Below are 22,176 nucleotides of genomic sequence, written 5' to 3' on the forward strand. Positions count from 1 at the left end.
ACAAGATATTGGACTAGGACTATAGGATATAGCACAAGCTAGAAAATAGTACTTATCTTCTTAAACACAGCAATTCAAAACACACCCACAGACCTGTCAACATAACAGCATAACACACTGTCCACTGTCTCACTTACTTTGGGAATAAGTAAATGCTGCAGTTGCAGTCTCCAAGTACGTATGCACTAGCCTCCACTACTTTGAAATGTCTTGATAATCTTCCAGTATGACTTAGACAATTTTTGTTAGCAAGCAAACTGAGAGATTTGTTTAAAGCTTCCTGAGACAATACACTTTAGTAACTTTCCAGAATAAACTATGTCTGAAAAAAACCCCAACATACCCAAACCAACCACTCCCCCCAAAACAACAACAACAAAAAAACACACAAGAAGGATTATCAAGCTTATGTGCAAGAGAGAAGCATGCAGGAAGCATGGAGATGAGAGATGCAGGGGTATGAGGGTATGGAATCCTCAAATTGTGGTTAACCGCTCCAGTGGAGATCCTAAGTGTGAAGAGGAAACAGGAACTTACTCATGCAAATACAGATCTGAGAAGAAACTGAGAGGTGACATGAGCTGATTAACAGCGATGGAGGTTATTCACACACACACACACACACTCTAGTTATGGTACAGTATATACAATATATATCCTGTATATATACTATATATATATATATATATATATACACAATATATATCCTGGAATAATCACAGCATACATGATTTTAGCAGCAAGACAAGGAAAGAAAGAATAGATTTCAGCAATGGTAAGGAAGTTAATAGAAAAATTGAGACAATATCCTTCATGGATAAAGTAGTTAGGAAACCTAGAAGTGAAACTGATACCAGTCGTAGATTCCTGGGGATATACAGAATAATCCCCATGTAACATACCACTCCTATAAATTACTCCCTCAAGACAAAGCAGCTACAGGAATAAAATCCTTGCATTAGAAGTTTTGAACAATGTTTCATCAAAAGTAGAGCTTATAAAATAATTAACACAGATTAACAGCTTGGATTTTTCCTGAAGAAAGGAACGTAAGACTATATACAGGAAGCATATGTATGTCTTCCCCATTTAAGAAAAGGAAAAGATTCAAACCAAGGATTCACTTGGTATAGTCAACACACACTAGACTCTGATGTCAAGTAAGTGCTTAAGTTCCTTCTTGGACAGGAAACCAACTAAATGTAGGTAACCTGTGATTGCTTAGAAGTAACTGGTGACTCCCTCTTTCCTGTTGACCTGAGAATAAGCAATGAAACTCTAAGCGAGTTCAAGGCCACTCCCCGCCTTTATAAAATCAAAATTTTTGCGGATTTCCAGGAAGCCAATGAACAAGTGGAGTGAGATCACCTTATAAACCCCATCTTACTCCCTCCTTCAGCAGCAAGAGCAGCACTAACAACAGCCAAAGAGACAGAACATGGCAATGACAGAAGCAGCATTCATGGTGCAGTTTACTCAACCAATCTTTCTACCAGATGTGGTTTAAACTATCTATTGGTGTGCTAACCTATCTGCAAAGCCGAACTGAATAGACTTGCACCCTCATCAGAACCAAACAGGCTGCACTGAATTAAATAGCAGGCTGGTCCTAGTCCCAGCCAGAGTTCTTCTAAAACTGAGTGCATCCATTTTAGAATTTCATCTTCAAAGCTAATAAAGAATGCCTTCTGAGGCAGGACTTCACTGCTTTTGTAATTACCTCTTCAGATGTCAGTCTTGAACATTTATATATAGTTAATGGTACTTAATGATTGGCTGAAAAGCAGCACAGCTAGATACTCATCTGTTAGGAGGGATTAGGGCAGTTAATAGTATTGGATAAGATTACAAGTTTAAGAAACAGCAGTCCAAAACTTAACTGATCACTTTTAAAATTTGAGTCTTTGTCTACACGTCAATTACAATAAGAAAAATAAGACCAGCATTATAAGATTTGTTTTTAATTTAATTATTTATGCATTCAAACATTCGTTTTTTCTCACCGATACTTACATGACCGTTAGCAATATCCAACAGATCTTTAATTCTACATCCTCTTACAGGTCCCACTTCATTGCAAATTGAATCTTCAATAACCAGAAAGTTGGCTTTGTAAGATGTGAGTATCTTATAAATGTCCTCTGCTGACCTCTTTGAATAGATCTGATAAATCTGTAAATTAAGAAAACATGTTCATGCCATGCAAAAATCAGGGGTAACTTAGATACTGGGACACACACACACCCCCAACAATGACCTATCTGCAATAACAAATGGTATGTACACACCAAGATACAAAAAGTTTGGTTTTGAAATCTCCCAAAAGTGAGGAAATAGCCAGCTGAATGGGAAGTATTTGTCTCTACTGATGGTAAGTTCTCATCTTACATACTCCAAGTGGCCTGAAAAGTCTTTGGAAATAATATTTTGATATTGTTTCTGTGCAGAGTGAAGTACTGACAATCTACTTGATAATCCATGTCTGCTGGACTCCTGTGTCCTCTTCCCTTGTAATACATTTGATTTTTTTTTTCATTACTTTTGGGTGAAGAGGAACACAGTTTCTGTGAGATGCCACATTTATGGAGTTGGATACTTACATTCTCATTTCTTTTCAGAAGATCATCATCATTATACAAAGGCAAACTCGACACCGTCCATCCTGTACAGAGCTTAATCACACCCATGAGCTGCGGGCTGCCTGCAAACACTGCAGCCACAGGAGCCTGTCGTCTGCAAAAGCAACACCAACACACGTGTGAGTACTGCATGCACTCATCAAAACAATTTAATACACTGTGGGATCTGTTAGTGTGCTGCAGAATGGAGTACATGAAGATATCATTGGGGGTCTAATTACAACTGGTGATGGCATTGCTGTGGCAGTACCTTCCTTGCCAGGGAAAGCTCAGACCTGGAGCAATATGGAGTTTGAAAGGAAGGGTTCCTGCTGGGGCAAGGGCTGATGGTTGGTCTCTCCTCCTTGCAATCCACCAAGCACCATTCAGAGTGGGCCTGGAATGGATCCAAGTACTGCTTTTCTGAATGGTTGCCAACTCGTGACAAAACAAGCTTGGGAGAGATGGTAGGTAGAAGGAGAAACAATGTGATGTTATCTTGTAGGGGAAAAATTTGTGATTGTTGTAACTTGATCTCTAGGACCACGTATTTCATAATCTATGAGAAAATAATGTCAGCATACAGAATAATGCCTACAGCAATTATATTTCTGGGCTTGGTATAATTTTTTGACTATTTGTATTTCTGTATTAGTGAAAGAAAACAGTCATTGTCACACTTTATTACAGACTTTGGCAACTTCAGTAGAGAAAATTCAAATTAAATTTGTATTATCAGAGAAGACTTTAAGAAAATATTCTGTAATAATGACATTGAATTAAAATTTCAATATGAATAGCTAAGTATATCCATAAGAAGAAAAGAAAATCTTTGTTTTCTTTAAAAACAAGAACAGCTGCTACAAATAAGGGTAGTCAAATTGCTCAGAGCTGGGTGAATCTCAATGAAATTCACCATGATTAATTATGTACTTGAAGTATATGCAGACTAACATAAAAGCAATTAGATACTTGGCATTATTCCACTTGCTGCCTTGAAGAGCTACAGCAGTGACAAACAACATACACTACTACCACAACAAGAAGAAATTGGCTGGAACACTAATTACCAGCCTTGCCTTTTCTGAAGACGAACAGGTTGACATTAAAGACTACATAAACACAGAAAGTAATATTCTAAAAAAATACAGTTAAAGCTAAGCTATCTGAACACAAGGGATCTAATTTTCAGAAAAGTGCAGTTCCTAATGACATAGTTCACAGTTAGATTGAATGAGGCAGAATGCAATTTTGAAACTTCTGGTGGTAAGAAAAATGTATCTGTGAAAATAACTTGACTTGGTATTCGCTGTGTATATGTTCAGTACAAGCTATATAACATAGCTCCATACTCACTGTGGTCAAAGGGGAAGTCTGAATCATATATGTTCCTCTCCATGTGTCCTGACAAAAGTCTCTAAATCCTCACATCCAGGCATTTCTTTTTATTGGCTCAGGCACATAACATTTCAGTGTTTTTGTCCCCTGCTGGCATTACAATCAATATGAATCCTCTAATCTAATGAAAAGTTAGCGTGCAAAGAAGCAAGTACGAAGATCTCCACCTCTATTTGGAAACAAGGTCTTGCAATGACATTAAATATGACTTGCTTGTGTGTTTCAGGATCTTCTCTTGTAATCAATGATAAACTCCTGTTTCTTTTCATGGGAACAATACCAAACTTAAAATACACACTTCTTTCCCCATGCATCACTGAATGACTTAGCAAGGGAAAACCTAGCTTGATAGAGGTAGCTCCACAAACTGCTGAGATAAAAGTACCCTTACAAAAAGCAGTAAAACAGAAATTTTGGACTTCATGCTTACTTTATCCATGTCATAAGTTCTACTGTATCAGGATCATAGAATTCTTGCAGTTCTGTAAGCTCTGTCATTATTCTAGGGAAAAACTGATGGAAATGCTTTTGGTTACTTTCAGTTAAAAAAATTATCTATAGAGCATCTCATTACATTAAGGCTTTAAGTGACACAACAGAAATGGGTTTCAACAGTTTTCCCTCCTGACTGGTACTTTTGCTTGAGTATTTTGCAAAACTCAGCTTACACTTACTTACCTGACATCAGGAGACCCTCTCCACCGTAAGTATGTTAAACAGAAGTTCTCATCACTCTCTGTTTTATTAGAACACTTATAATTAAAAGTAAATTAAAAAACAGCAGCAACAACATTCATAAACATTACATGGCCTTAAATGCATCAAAACCATAGTTCGGGTGGTCATATGCAAATGCCTACAAATACGGGCACTGAACCGAAAAGATGATAAATCTCTCATGGTAAATCTGCTTGAGCAGGAGGGAGTGGACTGTTGTGATTTGATGGAAAGGTGTCATGCAAGCAAGACAGGAGAGAAGAAATTTCCTAGAGAAGCCCTGGTAATGTGCCCTGGACTTGCTTCTGACTCCAATCACTGCAGTGAAGGAAAGCACACTACATTGTGAGAAGTGGGATATCTCAGCTCATGCTCTTGAAAAACATTTTGGGAAAAGGAGGGATTCTGTGAAGTGAGATAGAATGCCACCTCTTTCAAACCAGGCCAGATTGCAACCCTGCATCATGGCTTCCCTATCCTGTCAGGTTTGAGGTCCTTTACTAAGATGGGAGATTTTGTCGGTCCTTGCGCCATTTGGAGCATTTATCTGAGAAAGGCATGGCTGGAAACTGGCCAGCCTTGAGGGGCTGGAGCAGGTACATATACATGCTGTTGTAAAAACTAAGTGAAAGTTACTGGATGTTAGCTCTTTTGGAAAAGAATGAAGTTTACAGGTTATGCCAGACTAAAGGGACAACTTATTTGGGACAGCCACAGTAGACAGACAGTTAGAAGTGGGAGCCTGCTTTTAACTGAGGGGTTTCCACCCCCATTACCTGGACAACTCAGCTGTCGAGTGACAGCAGTCTACAACCAGCACAAGAGCAGCTGCTGTATGTTAGTGTCAGGGCTGGAAGCACTGCTGTTACACATACACTGGAACTACTCCCAAAACAGATGGATGGGAAGAGGAACTGCTACTGCCACCCCAAGGAGAACCTCCTTCACTCATCAATCACAGCACCTGGAAAAACCTAGTTAGGGGAGGGACTATGCCAGACAGTCAGAAGGCAACCAAGCAAAAAGATGCTGAGCTAGACACTCAGCCTTTTATAACCACAGATTAGATTAGGAATCTCAAGGCATTTTTCCTGCTCCGTTACTTCTAATCAACATTCCCAACCTCAGGGATGAGCTATGAATCTGGAGAGCAAACTGTTACTTAAAAGCAGAAGCTGCATCTGCAATGGAAGAAGCCCTCTAGAGTCCAAACCTCCACACTGCTTTCATTAAAACAACTGAAAAATAATTACTTTGTTAACTAAATTAGTTTCCTCTATTGTAATAGATTTCATAATTCTTTTGAGCAACTCTAACTTTTTTTACAGACAGTATCTATTGCTCCATCAAAACCATGTAAAAAGGCTACAAGAGAAAATTTGGTTGCAATGTAAGATAATGTTACAAAACCTGTTAAAATATTGTTCGTCAAGACTGGCTTCTATATATGAATTCTTAGAAGACTATCCAAACTATTTTAAAGCTGTGCCAATACAGCAGAGGATTACACTTTATGAGATGTTTCACATGTTTTTTGAACTCACAGGAGCTTAAAAAATAATTTCCAGATACTCTACCCTCCAGTCTGTCTGCAACTTGCAATAAAGAACCAAATATTCATTTTAAACATGGAAACATCTGTGGCTTTTCTTCCCTGTATTGTAGTAGGTACACACCTCAACACGATGGTCTGCACAAATAATTTAATTCCATTATAACTTGATGGGAGCTTTTCAAACAGATTATTTGCATATGGCCTCCTGTAATTTTACTTCATCTAACTTCACTCCTTCTCACTAAAACTAAGATTGAGGAAACATAGTTTTCAATATCCTGTGTTTTCATCTGGCAGTATTTTCTTTGTTCAGTCAGTTTATACATTCAAAGCTTAACAGCTGAATATGATAAACTCTTCATTTAAATTTAAACACTTCTTAATTACAATAAGTGATCATTAACAAATTTAATGTCAAATACCTTACACTGAAAAAAGTGAATAGTTTTGCTTAAAAATGAAACATATTTTCAGTGGATGATAGCTTCGATTTCATCACATATATTTAATTTCACCGAGCACATTTCATTATATTTGCTCACCATTTTGACTCATATTGAGCCTACATACAAAGAAAACTCCACAAAGGTACTTTTCTTACCTCTTTCCACAAGCTGAATCCAATTATAGTGGGAACTGCCATACTCAGAATGAGAGCCTAGAAAGTACACATTAGAGAAAATGGATTATGCACCATTCTACAACACTGAGGTGTCTGTTGATTCTGCTCATACAGTAAGCAATATTTATGTCTGAAACCTTAGAGTGACAGTAGGTGAAACTTTGTGATTTTCTACCACTTGACTTGAAAAAACTTTCCTCAAACAAGAATTTGCCTATTTTAGCATGGAAGGCTTCATTTGACTCACAAAAACTTTACCACCAATTTTAGGGACAGTTAATTACTCCTCAAGTAACAATGATTCCATGTGCACATGATGTAGGGAACAGAAGAAAGTAAACACTTCACATTCAAATGCAATGAGAAAACATGAGAAAGGAAAAAACCAAGCATTTCAAAACTCTGATCTTGTTGATGCTTTTGTTCAGATCAGCATTATTGACAGGCAAGACCCAGAAACCCATCTTTCAGCATACCATCAATCTAGTTGATATAATTTTTGTTTTGCAAGAATGAGAAAATAGCTTGTATGGTACAGGGAACGTTTGGTAAGGAACGCACACAAGGCATTCCTTTGATAATAAGCTACTAACAGATCTACTGATAGTAAAGATCTTAACAGTAAAAAAGCAGGTCTATATCACAGGAAGCATGACATATATAAAAGAATGTGCTTACCATGTACCTGAACATACTGCTACTCCTTGACTGAAAGAACACAGTTAATGTTTCTGATATAGCAGTGTATGGTATTTCACAGGAGACATAATGAACCTCAAAGTAGAATACATTATTTATTCCTATAAGCCTCTTGAATTTAAGGTAAGCAATATCCTATCCCTATTTTATTAATAAAACCAATGCACAAAGCTGTTAAAAATCACAGAAAGCAACTCTTGTCATATTGAGAATAAAGCTAGGGTTGGAAGCAGGGGAGCTGTTTGCACTGTAACACAAGCTTATCTTCAGTCACAACACTTCTATATAATGGCCACATATGCACAATCTTATGCAAAGTAATTTGACTTACTATTTCTTATGAAGCAGTTTTACTCTCAGAAGTTAAATACATCTTACTACCACATTTTAAGACCCATTTCTCAGTGAAACAAGGCTTATGTCTTCCCTGGGCACCTGCACTTTTTCTCCTGCATTCCTCCTAAAAAATGCATGACCTTCTTGACCAATCTCAACTAGATATGACAGAGAGATTGAGGTCTCAAAGATTTGTTAAAAGAAGTTGAGATGACTGAAAGGGAGATGAAGACAGCTCTGCTTTTTATGAGGAAAGGTTGTAGTGGGAATGCAACTTTATCACCGGGTATCAGAGAACATGTGATACTAAGAACCAAAGACAAAGAAAAAGCAGACTATATGTGATCCACTGCTCACAGAACAACCTGGTGTTTTCATGGATTCTTTCCTGGGTCTTAGATAATTGGTGTTTGCAAAGCTATATGCTTGTTGGCTGTATTTTCCAAGACTTTGGCAACAGCAACTCACCAGCAATATTGGGTGCACAGCTTTCAGTCGAAGCCACTTGAAAAGCGTCATCCAAAGTTCAGGAGAGCACACACCAAATGCAGCAAGCATGCAAACATAAGGTGTCCACAGATATTTCATTCTGAAAAACACTGCAATAACTTAGTTGGGACCCTGTGCATGCCTCTGTACTCAAACTATTATTAAAACATTCAATTTTTTTTCTTATGTCAAACACAGTGTGGATGTTGAAACAATCTGAGGTCAACTTTAGTGGCACTGGAGGGTAAACCAAGGAAATCTCTAGCAGAAGAGCTGGCACCTGATTATCTGCTGCAAGACAGAGGAGCAAGATCCAAGGCAAAAGATGACAAAATCCTTCACAGAGCTCAGGGAGGGATGAAAGAAAAACAGAGAATAGTAAAGTCACTTGGCTGTTGTGGTTTTCCAGCCAAGGAGGGGTAAAAAGCAGCTATTCGGCAAAGCTGTACAGACAATGTACTATAAGGGAGCTCCTGAAGAAAGGAAAGGAAAAGATTTAATTAGCAATTTATGATTTGCTGGTGTTGTCTGCCTCTTAAGGATAGACTAGTTAACTTAGAACAACTACATGATAACCCAACAGTCTGCTCACTTTAAGCAATATTTGAGAATATTTAGATTTTAAGACGAGGAGCCTAATAAAAACACAAGCTTGACATCTTCAAGCTGATTAAGCTGAGAAACAAGATTAGAACAATAATATCTTCCAACCACCAGTTTCTCTAGCTTTAAGGACTAACATAATATTTTGAAATTAGTTCTGCTACTGCTTTAACCTGTCAAGCAGAGGTACACTTTGTGGTAGCCTACACACAAGAAGATGGACAAGAAATCTTCCATGTTCCAATATTCCAGCACTATTCTGTTCATCAAAACACTACACAAGCTCTTGCTAAAAATAATTACAGCACAGTTCTACACTTAAATACCATAAAGAAAGCGATTAAAATGTGATTCAATTAATGTCTTGGATCTTGGCTGCATTAAAGCTTGGAAAACATGTTAAAGAAACCAAGCACAATTGTTCATATAACTATATCCAATTTATAATCAAAATGATCTTTGACTGCTCCCCTCCTAAGAAGTATCACTATATGCCAAAATTATTTCCAAAAAAGGATGAATTTCAAAGGGGTATTTGGCGTATCACGTCCAGTAAGGAACTCTGTTGCTTTCAAAAGAGATACATCAAAATCAGACTTACCCTTCCAAACACATCGCTAGACAACCAAGCAAAATTGTGTGAATTACATGATAAACTATTTCTGGCCTCTCTCCAATTCGACCATCCTCAAGTTTAACTGTCTCTTTCAGTGGTTCACCACTGCAGATGGAGAAAATGAGACATCACTTAATTCAGACATTATCCCAGGAAAAGGTGCCAATAAAAATACGTTTAAGTCCACTGAGATCACCGTTTAAGTACACTGAGATCATTCTGCATCATAGCATATAATATTGTTGTACTGTTTACTTGCTTTTTGTACTTGATCAATGACCTATCAGTACCCACTGACCCTTGTTTTAGACTGCAACCTCTCTGGAGCAATGGCTGTAAATTAAAACAATGGGATCACTGCCTATGACCCTAAATCTTACTGTAAGGTAATTCAAGAGACAGAGCATGTACACTCTACAAACATGTAGATGGATCATGCTGAACATGCATTTTAAGTTCCTTCATACCATTAGCCTGGTAAAGAATTATGGAATGTGTGTACCGTTTTACAACAAGGATAACAAAAGTAGCTTTTAGTCACATATTATAAATTCTAGTAATATATTGTAAATAAAAATCATAGCCAAAATCTTGCAACAAAAGGTTTGCTATGAACAAGATAGCAAGGCATAAAATAGATAACAATTCTTTCTACCATGATGTGATTCCACGTTACATTTTTATAATAAGTTTCCTTATGGAAAATGGAAAAATATAATAAGCTTCCTTATGGAAAATGGAAAAAAATCTTTTGAGATTATTAACTGACTCAAAAACTAAAAAAAAAAAAAAAAGAGGGAGAGAAGGTTTATTTTAAGTTTTTCTTTAAAAAGGTGTTGGACACAGTGTAGTCACTGCTCATTACAAAGTAAAAAGTAGTTATTTCAACCACTAGAAAACAATCAGAAGTTTGCTCCATTGTTTTAAATATACTATCACACATCCAACCTGACAAACATTTTCATTTATAGCAACATAACCTTTACCTGTTAGAAGCCTTCATCCTTGAAATAAACCTATTGATTTTTGCTGCAGACAAGTGAGAAATTTGTTCTAATATCTGAGCAGTTACACCATTCATCTTCTACCAGGAAGAGATAATTTCCTAACCACTGAGTTTCCAAGACAAGTTATGCCAGGATCTACAGTGTTGCTATTCTTACTCTTTTTATAAAGACAGTTCCGCTACCCCTTCTCTCAAGGGAACTGTGAATCACTGTGAAACTAAAAATAATTGAGTCAGTTTTACTTCAGCTCTGTTCCAAGCAGCAAAGGCTAATGGACCTTATCACAGTAAACAAAGGTTTTATAAAACAAACAGTGAAGCATTGGAAATCCAAAATCCTCTCACCTCCACCCCTCTCATCTGTCTCAACACGTAAACTTGAAAAAAAAACCAAACCAAAAACCCCAAATCCAAAACAGAAAAAAAAATTCTAGCATCAATTAGATAACTTTGCTGTTGGAAGGAGAATTAAAGGTATAACATCTTTCTCTGTCAATGGGAAGAGACATAAACACACCAGCATACATTAGCCAGAGCTCTGCAGGAATTGCACCTGCGGGGAAACAAACCAATGACAACTCCCTGTCCTGACAGGAGGGATGCTCAAGAAGCTCCTCACTAAAGGACTTTTTTTTAGGAGGCTCTGGTGGGCCTTCCCACTGGTGCTCACACCCTGAGAAGCTCAATGGTACAACAGACTTTGGAGCAACAAACATGACGACCATTCCCTGAGGCATCCAGGAGCCTCTTATTTTTAACTTATTTTTCATATAAACAAGTTACTTACCAAATTCTCCTAAAAATGACCTGAGTTACAGAAAAAAGGCAGATAATTAATACCAAAATATAGAAAGGCAACAGTGATGACTGTGTTAGTCGCAAAAAAAAATCTTGGGAAGGTGCCTGAAGAGATTCTTGACAAAGGAGCCAATTCATTGTAAAATTCCTAGTAAGGCAAAAACATTCCATTAAAAACAATAACAATATCCCATAGATTAGGGAAAAAAACAACAACCCAGCACAAAACAATCACAGTTTAACCTATTCATGTCATGGGAAATTACTTGAAATTCATCTTTGAAAAGTTATCTTTTTATCATTTGAAACTGCTAAACTGCTTTGCAAATACTCTTTAGAGTAACTGTCAAAAGCTTATATTCCCAAAAAGTATTTGTGATCTGAAGAGAGCAGACTACAACTCCTTTATATCACAAAAGCCCAACCTCCCATATAACTCCATTATGGGGACCACAAAGCACTTAGTTGCCACAGTGGATTAAGATTTTAGAGATACTGATGCAAGAAGGTATGCTTGTCCTCATTCCAAAGAAGGAGATGAAGAAGGGAAAGTGGTCATCTGAGATCACAAAGAAGCCTGAGGCACTGCCAGGAATAAAATCCTTAATGCTGAAATTCTAGTTCTGCAGCCGAAGCCACTTGATCATTCTTCTTTCTCAGTTAACAAGCAGGAAGATTATACATTCTGCCAAGCACTGTCAGTGTGTATTCTCAACTGGAACTGGTGCAGCATGTGGTGCTGTGAATGCATTCTTGTCTTACTTTGTTTTGCTTTCCTCCCTCTTTTCATTTTCTCCCAAGAGAAGACTAGAGGACTGAACGTCTTTCAGACAGAATCAGTTTAAAGATTAACAGCTGGGCATGTCCAAGCTGGCCTTAAAAGACAGATCTTGAAGCTCTTGTGCTGCAAATCATAATTCCAATACCCAGTTACACAATATCCCAGGCGTACAGGCACCCAGTTTGTCTCAATCTCTGGCTTCATTGCAGAGTCTGACAGCTTGAAAAGTGACGTGTAGCAAGTCCCCAGGGAGAAAAAAAGGGAAATCTGTTAATACCTGGGAGCTGAATGAACTGAAATCCTGACCAGGAGTCCTTTCTTTTCTTGCAAAACACTTAAGAATGGGTCTGTGTGTGTGTTAAACAATGCATCTTAGTCAACGTCTCTACATCTTGTCTTCCAAAAGTTCCCCAACAGTTTTAGTTGGGTGTGATGTCATTTTCCACTTGTTCCCCTGAAAGGCTGTAAAGTAGTTTTTTCTAAGAGAGATGCAGTTCTTAGAAGAGAGTTCCAATTCCTGCACAGAATTCCAAGTCTTGGCTTGGGTCCAGGAGGCGTGTCAGTCCTTACTAACACTTCATTGGAAGTTTTCCAGAAAATCTGTTGCCACGACGTTTTCTTGTAGTCCAACATCCAACTCTTTTACAGATACTAATGTTTTTTCTTAGAATCACAACAATTCCCTCTGACTTTTAAGATGTCCCTTGTCCTAATTTCTTCCAAAACATACAGGGGGATTTGGGGGTACCCACAACCCCAAGCCTCTTTTGAGATAGCATCAATAATTCATGACTCTTTCCAGAGCCTTCTTTTCCACACTATAAAAAGCTAGTACTGCCACCTTTACCCTATTATCTTTGCTTTCAAGTCTTATTAGAAACACTAGACAGGGTACAGAAAGTTTTCAGTCTTCAACATCACAAGAGAACAAAAATACATGAAATGCTTTCACCCCAAGGCATGAAAAATACTGAAGTGCCTCGGAAACCTCAATACCCTAAGTAAATTCTGTATGTGCACATTTTTTTTACTTCAACCTTAAAACCAGACAACAAATAACTAAACTATTTCCCTAGCTCCTCTATAAAATTCTCACAAGCCACTGAAATGATGCACTTCTCAGAGCAGTTTCAAAAGTCTGGATATCTTGGGAGGTGTAAAGAGTTCAAATACACTTACTTAGTTGTGTTTAAACCAAGTTTTACTTCGATGAACTTCAGCAAATGCTCATTTTCTTTATGAGGAACGAACATCTGAAAATTAATTTAGCAGAGAAAAATCATACAAAATGCTGGAAGCAGCTTTCACATAGTCATTCAGATTACAAAATGTCAGGTAACAATCAACTATTCAAGATTTAGTTAAAACTAACAAAATGGACTAAGTGTGTCAATTAAGGTACTGGTATAGTATTGTAAATCTTCAATAAATCTATATTTAGGGTTTCCTTGAGAATATTATTCCCTTCATTCCACTGCCATACCACAACAGGAGGGCAAGTGAAAAGCTGCCAATAAGTTGTCAAAAGACTACTGAGCAGTGTAAAAAGGATCATGAAAAACAGACACAGAATTATTCCCCAGCAAGCATAAGAATGTTGCACTTGACTCCACTAGAAAATAGGACTGCAGCGGAGCAAAAGTCATGAACATTTGTAATCTTCACACAGATTATCTGAGCTGCCTCAAGTTCTGTAACTTACTCATAACTGTAATTCAACTCATATTTTTCAAGGTTAGATTTTATTTTCCTGGAGATACAGCAAGACTAGTCAGTCTGAATGGCACAAGAAAATAATAATATATAAACATTCCTTCAAACCATCTAGGGTTCAGTAGTTTCTTTACTTTTAAGTTAATACTGTTTATTAAAATAACGATGGTGAGTTTGAGACATAGAAGAAAAGCACAATAATATGTGTAAAAGGCCAGCAAGAGGGAATTGCTAACCAAAATACAAGACCAGGCTAAAATCCCACTGTGTAATCTCAACTCTTATCTGACCCCTACACAAAGTGAAAGCCTCTGTTCCCTTGTTCTACTTGAAATTCAATTGAAAATTAGTATCTACTCTAAGACTACTCATCCTTGTTCCTGGCTATTGTGCTGCCACACAAGAATATTGTTTTAATATTTAGACTAGTCTGTAGAGGTGTCATAGGTTAGCGACAAGAGGCCATCCAAATTATAACAAACCCTGTGTTTATAAAACAGATAAAATGTCTTTTGAAGAGTATTTCTACACTATTTCAACCCAAAAGACCAGAACCCCAACAAGACCAAGCTGTTTGCATTGCTACAAAATTACTCAATTTTTAGTACTCATACTTACTATGAATTAAGCTATGAACTATCATATCAATAAGATACACATCACTTCAGAAGATTTTTTCAAGATATATCTGAAACTTTTGATTTAGATTCTGACAATTAAAAGCACTTTTACAGAGGAATCTTACCTTTAATAAGAAGTTTAGTGTCACTGCTACTGTAAGTACCAAATAAGTATACATTATTTTCAGCAATCTTGACACAAATGTACTTTTCTTCATATTCATCTGCAAAAATATTTAAAGAATGCTGTATCATTTGAAGTTCAGTTTAAATTTTAAAACTACACTCAGGGTTAGAAGAAAGTCCAGTTACCTGAAGGGATTTGGAGAGCATTAAAGCCACTACAAGACTCAGTAATGGTGACACTAGTAAGGCAGAATTTTCAAACTGCAGAAGGTACCCCACAATGAGAGAAAACAGGTAGATTCTGTATACCTCATGCACCTGTTGAAGAAAAAAAAACCAATAAAATAAAAATACAGTGGATATAAATCCTGCTTTTTAGAGCAGTAGATAGCTCACTCGTTCCTCTGTTAATCAGGGGATTAATGGAACTCGATCCTTCCACTCATGAGTCTAGCAGGGTACCATTTGGCTCTGGAAAGTATTGCACATGAAAATGATCCTGGTCAGCCTCAGTAACTAGTGGACAATTACTTCATAAGAATTCTGTAAAAATGGCAGAAGCAGGAGCATTTTACTAGGTCTCCCCATTCAGTAACACCTCACTGTGATAGAGCACGAAGCAGTAACCACAAGGCACCAGTAAGAACACACAATTTGTGACAGAGCTCCCTGCTGCAAACAGGTGCTTTCCTTGCCCTCAAAATAACTTGTTCATTAATCTGTCTCAAGAATACTCAGACTGTTATCGATACTTGTTATTTATTATTTGATAAGCAGATCTTATAAACCCTGATGCTTGATTCCTCAGACTTTTACCAGAACACCCATTTTCTCCCTTATATTCCCTGCTTTAAACTACAATAGATCAAACATTTCCCACTGCTGAGGAACAGAATAAAAAGCAACTGAAAGAAGAGGTGAAGAACTAGAATTGCATGCAGTTTGATATCTAATAAAACCAGAAGGCACACATGTACACAGGAGCGTATATTCCACTGCAACAGGCAGAATAAAAACGCCTTATTGCTGCAACATTTCTAAGAACCATTCTGCAGAATAAATTTAAATACTTTCTTGTATTGAAAAATCAATTAGCCTTCAACATCTGTCTAGTCTATTTATTGGCAAATCAGTGCAGGACAGGCCATTGAGGGTGAAAATCAGCCTTTTAACTGCATAGAGCCAACAGAGCACTTCTTTGGTCTGCCCACCCTGATGTGAATAGGAGAAAGACAAGATGAGGCAGCTAAGCCAAAACGGAGGAGTATCATTCATCAGTGTTTTAGCTCTCCAAGGATGTTTCAGGTCTCAGAAGCTTTGTTTAGCTTCTATCCTAAACACAGCAGTCCAAAAGAGACTCAGTTGAAAGTTATTTTATTCTTCTGATGGATATGACATGCACTTCAGCTGGGCCCAGGCTGCAAGACACTCATCACTCAGTCTTGTGCCCTTTGGAGCTCCTGAGCAGTGTGAATGGCAGGCACCTCAGAGGCTGCCTGTAAGTCCTCAGCTATCAATAGGTTGAAAAGTTCCAATACCTTCTCTGTCTGTGCTAGGGCAAAGCTGTCTAGCAGGAAAAGAGAAACAGCCTGGACAAACAGGAGATAATGACTGTATTCCCACATCATGATGAAGGTGTATGTTGAGGCATTCACCAAAAGATAACAAAACTTCTAGAAGAAAAAAAGAAAAGTAAAAGCATTAATTTTGTACTTATGCACATCTGTCACCAAGTAACTGAGAGGTCATTAAAATATAAATTATGGAAATTAATCGTTATTTTGGGAAATAATTAAAATACTGACTTCAGACATGCTTAACTTTCAAATGGAAGAAAGTCATTCCTGAAATATTCAAAAACATTTAAAGCCAACCAGAAGGAACATTTTTGAGAAAGAGACAGGGTAAGGAAGTAACCACCAACTACTTCAAGAAAAACAGTTTACATAAGAAAAATTCTGCATCAGTTTATTGAAAAAAAGCAGCATATGGCCCATTACAACACTGCTCCCTCTGAACCCTCCTGGGGGCATAACAAGGTAGGGCACAAGTTGCTTAGCAAAAACTGCACATGCCTAGGTGAAATCCATCTGGCTCTTTTGAAAAGAACAAACAAAACATCTACTGTTTTCTGCCCAGAAGGGCAACAATAGCAGAAGTAACTACCGTAGAGTACAGTTTTACCAGCAGCTCTTTATTAAGAAACTACTTTTGCTTTACCTCAGCAGAACAGTTTAGGTTTTTTTTCAAATAGCCTGTGAGAGCTGCTACTTGACATGCAAAATACGGCAAAGCCCAATTTTCTCTTGATGGTATGGAGTAATCAATTCTTGTTGTATCTGTCCTAGAAAAAATTACAAAGAAACAAGAATATTAAAATATTTATGGAACAAAAATACCAAGGAAAGCCTAAACGTCACTTCTAATTGTAAACGTGGCCTTGCAAGCAAACTATTTCAGTTTTTGGTGCAAAGTAACACTGACACAATTTTGCTGCTGATACAGTTCACAAATTTAATAACAGCATGGAAGGCCCAATCTTTACTCATCTATTTAGTAGGTTTCTATATTAGGTGGCATTTATAGGACTGAAGCCAAAAAGCATCTGCCTGGATCCTTTTCTGACCTGCCTCACACTGAGAGTCACAGCTTCTGCCAACCTGCACTGGGACAAGGGAGCCTTCTTTGGCCAGGAGCAGTGCTAAATGCTCTTATGTCCCCAGGCAGGGAACTGCTGCCTTGGCAGCAGCTTTCCACATTGCAATGAAAATCAGCTCACAGCTGAGAGAAAAGATTCCTTTCAGTTCTCATACAGTATGTTTTAAGCAAGTGATTTAGGTAGTCGAGCACAACATACTTAGGATACAAACTGGTGCTCCCTCACAGCAGCAGCAGCAGCAGCAGCAAATATTTTGTCTACAGGGAAAAATTCTGCCCAGCAAACCAAGAGATTAAAGACGGATGGGGAGCATGCAGGGTTTTCTCATGGAATGACTTGACAGTATCCACACAATTAGAGGTGTAGGTGAAAGTTTTTTAAAGTGCTAAAGTGACTCAGAAGCACAAGCCACACTTTCAAATGTGATCAAAGGCATCAGTCTCAGAGGTACATAGTCTTCTTTGTGTCTACTATGCCTTTAAAAAGGAGCCTCAAGCTTCTTTATCATTTAGATATTTAAAAGCACCACCTTTCATTTTTTCCTCTGAAGCCTCTTACAGAGGCATATTCAGAGCTTTTTTAACTACTAAACCTTTCACTTTGTTGACACTGTTTAATCCTATTCACTGTTGAAAAAAATTACAGATTTATTCACCATTTTTCCTACTTTCCACTGTTCACACCAGCTTGATGAACAGTATTTTTAGCTACTAGTCACAGATTCAGTCATGGTGACTTCACACTCCTGGAAGATGCTTCCCAACAGTTCAACTTTAAAGGTATATCTCTAACATTTTGCTCCTCCATAGTTCTTTTATTTCAAGTGCTCTCAAGTTCACAGAAAGCCCCAGAGTGCCATGGTGACAAACCAGGAGCATGAACATACGTTTTCATTGCCCAAATGAGGCTCCCTATTATTATGAAGCACCTATTATGTGGTGCTTCATAAGGGGAAGGGGAATTCCAAGTGAATTGTTTTAAAATAAAAAAATCTTGATATTAAGATCATCTAAGAAAATTCCACTTTGCAGAAAAATACACTCCAAAAAGAAGATTAAAAAAATCAAATACTCTTTAAAAGAAAAATGCACTTGATCATTTCCTTCTATGCCACAGGATAACTGTCACAATATTTAGAGCTGGCCACAGAGTGCAGTTCTGTTTTACAGCTGTTTTGGACATTTGTTTTCATCCTTCACCAGCACAAAACCAAACCTTCTGAGGAATATTTTTGAAAAACGAAATTGTGTGTGAATACTCCTGTATTCACACACATACATAAAGTCAGTTCAACTGGTAATGTGGATGGTTTGGACAACAGGAGGCCTTTCCATTAATAAAATCATCATGAGACTCAATGAATCTCTTGGAAATATTTTCTATCCACCATAAGATTTTGCTCTCACAGCGAGAACACAAAGCTTAATAAAAGCATTTCAATCCACTAATTAAAATAATTTCAAACCACTAATATTTTAAAATGTCTTATTGACAAACTAGATTGTATAAAGATGTTTTTCTTACCTGTTAATAATGAACCATGCTACAGTCAGCATTCCTGCCAGCCAAGTCCCACTCATAACCCAACTGGTTACAAACAATGCAGTCACATAAATTCCCTGCAGTCCAAAAACTATACCAATGTAGAAATACACTGGTTCAATAACTTCCTGAAATTACAAATAAAAACGAAGAGACATAGTGGCAGCTGAGCTGAAGCTGGAAATTATTACTATTTACTATTTGTTATTGCTAACAATGTGCTAGGTGCTTTACAAACAGGTAAGAGACGCCTCCTATTCTAGAAAAGTACTGGGCATGCTTTTATTTGGGGCTCAGGAAGAACAAAGCAGTGTAAATTACGTGCACACTTCAGGACTCAGCTTGCTAGTGTCATGATTTTTGTATTTGCTTTAGCTCAAACACTGTATGCGTGAGATTTAATAAATCTATGCTGCAGTGGGATATAAAGTTCACAGGACTACTAGAAGAAGTTATAAAAGGGAGGAACTCAAAGAACTAAAGATGTGGCAAAAATGGTTCCAAAACCAGTAAATAATAAAAAAGGAAAGATAATGAGAGAGGACACAAGTATGCAGCATAAGCAGAACAAAGCCTGAGTAGAATGGAAACTGACAAAAGGTTAATCTACAGAAGTGTTCTTCCCTATTAGAATGGGCAGACAGGTACCACTGTAACAGACCTCTGCACTATAAAAGGGGTTAACTTTCCTGTTTTTAATGGATAGCACAGATACTCCTGACATTTCTAAGCAGTCTGTAGATGCAAAGAATAACAGAAAAGGTTAGTGGTTAGCATCAATCCCCCAAAATCCTGTGCCAGAGACTGATCAGAATTGAGGAGAACCTGGACCTGGTGACAGCCTTAGCTCAACTCATTCAACAAAAAATGTATGTGTTCATTGTATACAGCACAGAATGTCTCATACACACACACACACAACCATAATGAAAACACAGAAAGTAGGAGAAATGCACATACTTCACTACCAGATGCTTGATATAAAACACTGGCAATCAACTCTGGGTACAAAGTCATTTGCTGGACAGCATTTATGGTCTTCAGTGATACTGTCCTATTGTTGTGTGTCAACTCATAAACACCTACAGACAAAAAAAATATTATTCTTGGAATCACTTACTATTGCTGTTCCTAAAAGAGGCGAAACTACATTCAAAGGTAGGGGGAAAGAAATTTGATCATTACAGCTACTGACTGATTCATCACACCTAGTTTTAAAGGAAAAAGAAATTTCCGTGTTAGATGTCATTCCACCCTACTGAGATAGATAGAAAGTTATTACCTTTTTTCATCTAGTCCTTAAATAGAAGGCCCAAAACTAATCATCTAAAGCACAGTCTTTTCAGTAACATACCGATGCAGTCCTGAAACTACTTGCCCATAGACCACCTTCACAGGAAGAGAGATCTAATAGGGATGAGGACGATGTATTAAACCCGTCTCCAGAAAGAGGTCAGGTATGACGGCCTCATCACCCCTTTCAGCTCTGCATTTCTGAGATTTCTAAGAATTATTCACCAAACACAATGTGCCTTTCTATGGGGTTGAGATGGAATTGAAGCTGTCATACTTGAAGGATCATTCCAAGATGATTCCAAAATGTTATAAATAAAGAAAAGACTTGTCAATACTTCAGACAATAGAGGGAAGAGCAAAAACAATCCAAATCAGGATATGGGGGAGAACAAAAGCCTCAAAACCAATGCAACAGTCAAACCAGACAACTGTTTCCAGCTCTGAGCATATCTGCTGTATGGTCTGCAGCTGGTTCTCTGTAAGCCAGACCAGGTCTTTGAGGATTTACAACTGGGTTCAGCACAGCTGTAATACACTCTTGAAAACTGGATGCCCTGTAATACCTTATAGACACATGAGTCTACCTGTTTGCAGAGACAGCGTCCCTGAATGAGGCATGCAATCCATCCATTCACAGCACGGGCAATACCCCCAGAGGTCATGAGGCACTAAGTGCACCAAAGACCTCAGATATTGCTGATGTGCTACATTCAGCTGGGAAACTGTTCAACCAATAAAACACTAACCACAACGTTTAGTTTTACTGGCTTCAGTGAGGTTTCACAAAGGGACTGAACTAATTCAGTGGCTGACTGCTGCAAGATCCTCTTCTCTCCTGAGTTCTTGCATTTTCCCCATGCTAGTGCAGTGCTCTTCTGAACTCCCTGAACTATCATGAAAGTGTTCCTTCTTCTTTTCACTGCTTTAGTTTTCTTTTGGTTTAGGGACCCAGGGTCAGTGAGCCCCAGAGCCAGTGCAGGATAAAGAGCAGGAGCGCAAAGGAAGGAGAGATCATTGTCGCTCAGCCTGTTCTCCTTCCTGTTGCTTTCTGTCCCCACCACTCAGTGCTCATCAGCATCTATTCATCACAGCTGACAAGAGTAAAAACTTCTGGCAGGGATAGGATGGAGCAGATCAGCTTGTGAAAGAAATTGTTCTGTCTTCCGACAGAGGATGGAAAACAGTAATTTTCATCTCCCATTCCCAAATTCAACATAAATTATATTTACATGGCAGAAAATCCACTATTGTGACACAAGCAAACCCAATGATAACTTTGATACAGGGCAACTTAAGAGTAATATTAACCCCATTCTAGAGTATTGATTAAAGGCGATCTGGTGGAATACAGGATAGTTAAAAACTGTTTCTTAAAAGGTACTGAAAAGTTAGGATAGCATGTGGTTTTTAATCAATCTGACCAATATACCTACAGAAGAGTATAAAATCAGTCTCCCCAGTCTGCAGGAGTTTATTTACTGTCTCCAAAGAGAACAGGACTTTTCAAAGTTAAAAAAACAAATGAGTTTTGTACCTCTTTCAAAGGAAGGAGCCTTTAGCAGTTCTTTATAAAATGAGTAATAAATGGCACTGTCACCCTGAAATGTAATTTCTCGTTCAAGTTCCTAGGAAAAAAAAAAAAATATTCATCTCCTGCAATCTCTTTCCAGAGAAGACAATATATTTTCAGATAGAAGAGTTTTGTAATACAGCACATGATTATGACTTCACTGTACATCTTCAAAATATTCCACAAAACATGAATCTTCACAGCATTTCTGTCAGGTACAGAATGCTCTCTACAACTCAGCAAACATGCTTGGAAAGAGAGCAACACAAATCCACATCGGAAGTCAGCACAAAATCCACGGGGTCTTTTCATATTCAAAAACCTGAATTTCATTCAACTTTCTATACTTCACTTAATAATGGAGTTCTTAAGAAAACAAAACCAAACCAACCAACCAACCAATCAAAAAACA

At 37.7% G+C, this 22,176-nt stretch overlaps 1 protein-coding gene and 1 long non-coding RNA gene across 3 annotated transcripts in view; one reads left to right on the forward strand and one right to left on the reverse strand.

Moving 5' to 3' along the window:
- The window catches only part of DPY19L4 (dpy-19 like 4 (C. elegans)), a 32,810-nt gene that overhangs the window by 6,794 nt on the left and 3,840 nt on the right, over positions 1 to 22,176 (reverse strand). For both annotated transcript variants that reach the window (XR_001860644.1, XM_008630699.2), the window contains exons 4-18: positions 21,729 to 21,819; positions 19,859 to 19,980; positions 18,881 to 19,026; positions 16,918 to 17,041; positions 16,236 to 16,370; positions 14,884 to 15,015; positions 14,697 to 14,795; positions 13,418 to 13,491; positions 11,447 to 11,605; positions 9,639 to 9,758; positions 8,414 to 8,534; positions 6,890 to 6,946; positions 4,447 to 4,529; positions 2,601 to 2,733; positions 2,014 to 2,172 (exon numbers count right to left, since the gene is read on the reverse strand). Coding sequence is in view for 1 of the 2 variants with exons in the window: in XM_008630699.2 (XP_008628921.2) it covers positions 2,014 to 2,172; positions 2,601 to 2,733; positions 4,447 to 4,529; positions 6,890 to 6,946; positions 8,414 to 8,534; positions 9,639 to 9,758; positions 11,447 to 11,605; positions 13,418 to 13,491; positions 14,697 to 14,795; positions 14,884 to 15,015; positions 16,236 to 16,370; positions 16,918 to 17,041; positions 18,881 to 19,026; positions 19,859 to 19,980; positions 21,729 to 21,819 (1,755 nt within the window). In the remaining variant the exon portion in view is untranslated. The remainder of the gene's footprint in view (positions 1 to 2,013; positions 2,173 to 2,600; positions 2,734 to 4,446; positions 4,530 to 6,889; positions 6,947 to 8,413; positions 8,535 to 9,638; positions 9,759 to 11,446; positions 11,606 to 13,417; positions 13,492 to 14,696; positions 14,796 to 14,883; positions 15,016 to 16,235; positions 16,371 to 16,917; positions 17,042 to 18,880; positions 19,027 to 19,858; positions 19,981 to 21,728; positions 21,820 to 22,176) is intronic.
- On the forward strand, positions 164 to 6,163 carry LOC108445692. The gene is made up of 3 exons (XR_001860645.1): positions 164 to 174; positions 1,620 to 1,624; positions 5,523 to 6,163. It is a non-coding gene; the product is annotated as an uncharacterized LOC108445692 (long non-coding RNA).

The sequence above is a fragment of the Corvus brachyrhynchos genome, unplaced genomic scaffold (assembly GCF_000691975.1).
Source record: "Corvus brachyrhynchos isolate BGI_N302 unplaced genomic scaffold, ASM69197v1 scaffold302, whole genome shotgun sequence".
Taxonomy (NCBI): Eukaryota; Metazoa; Chordata; class Aves; order Passeriformes; family Corvidae; genus Corvus; species Corvus brachyrhynchos.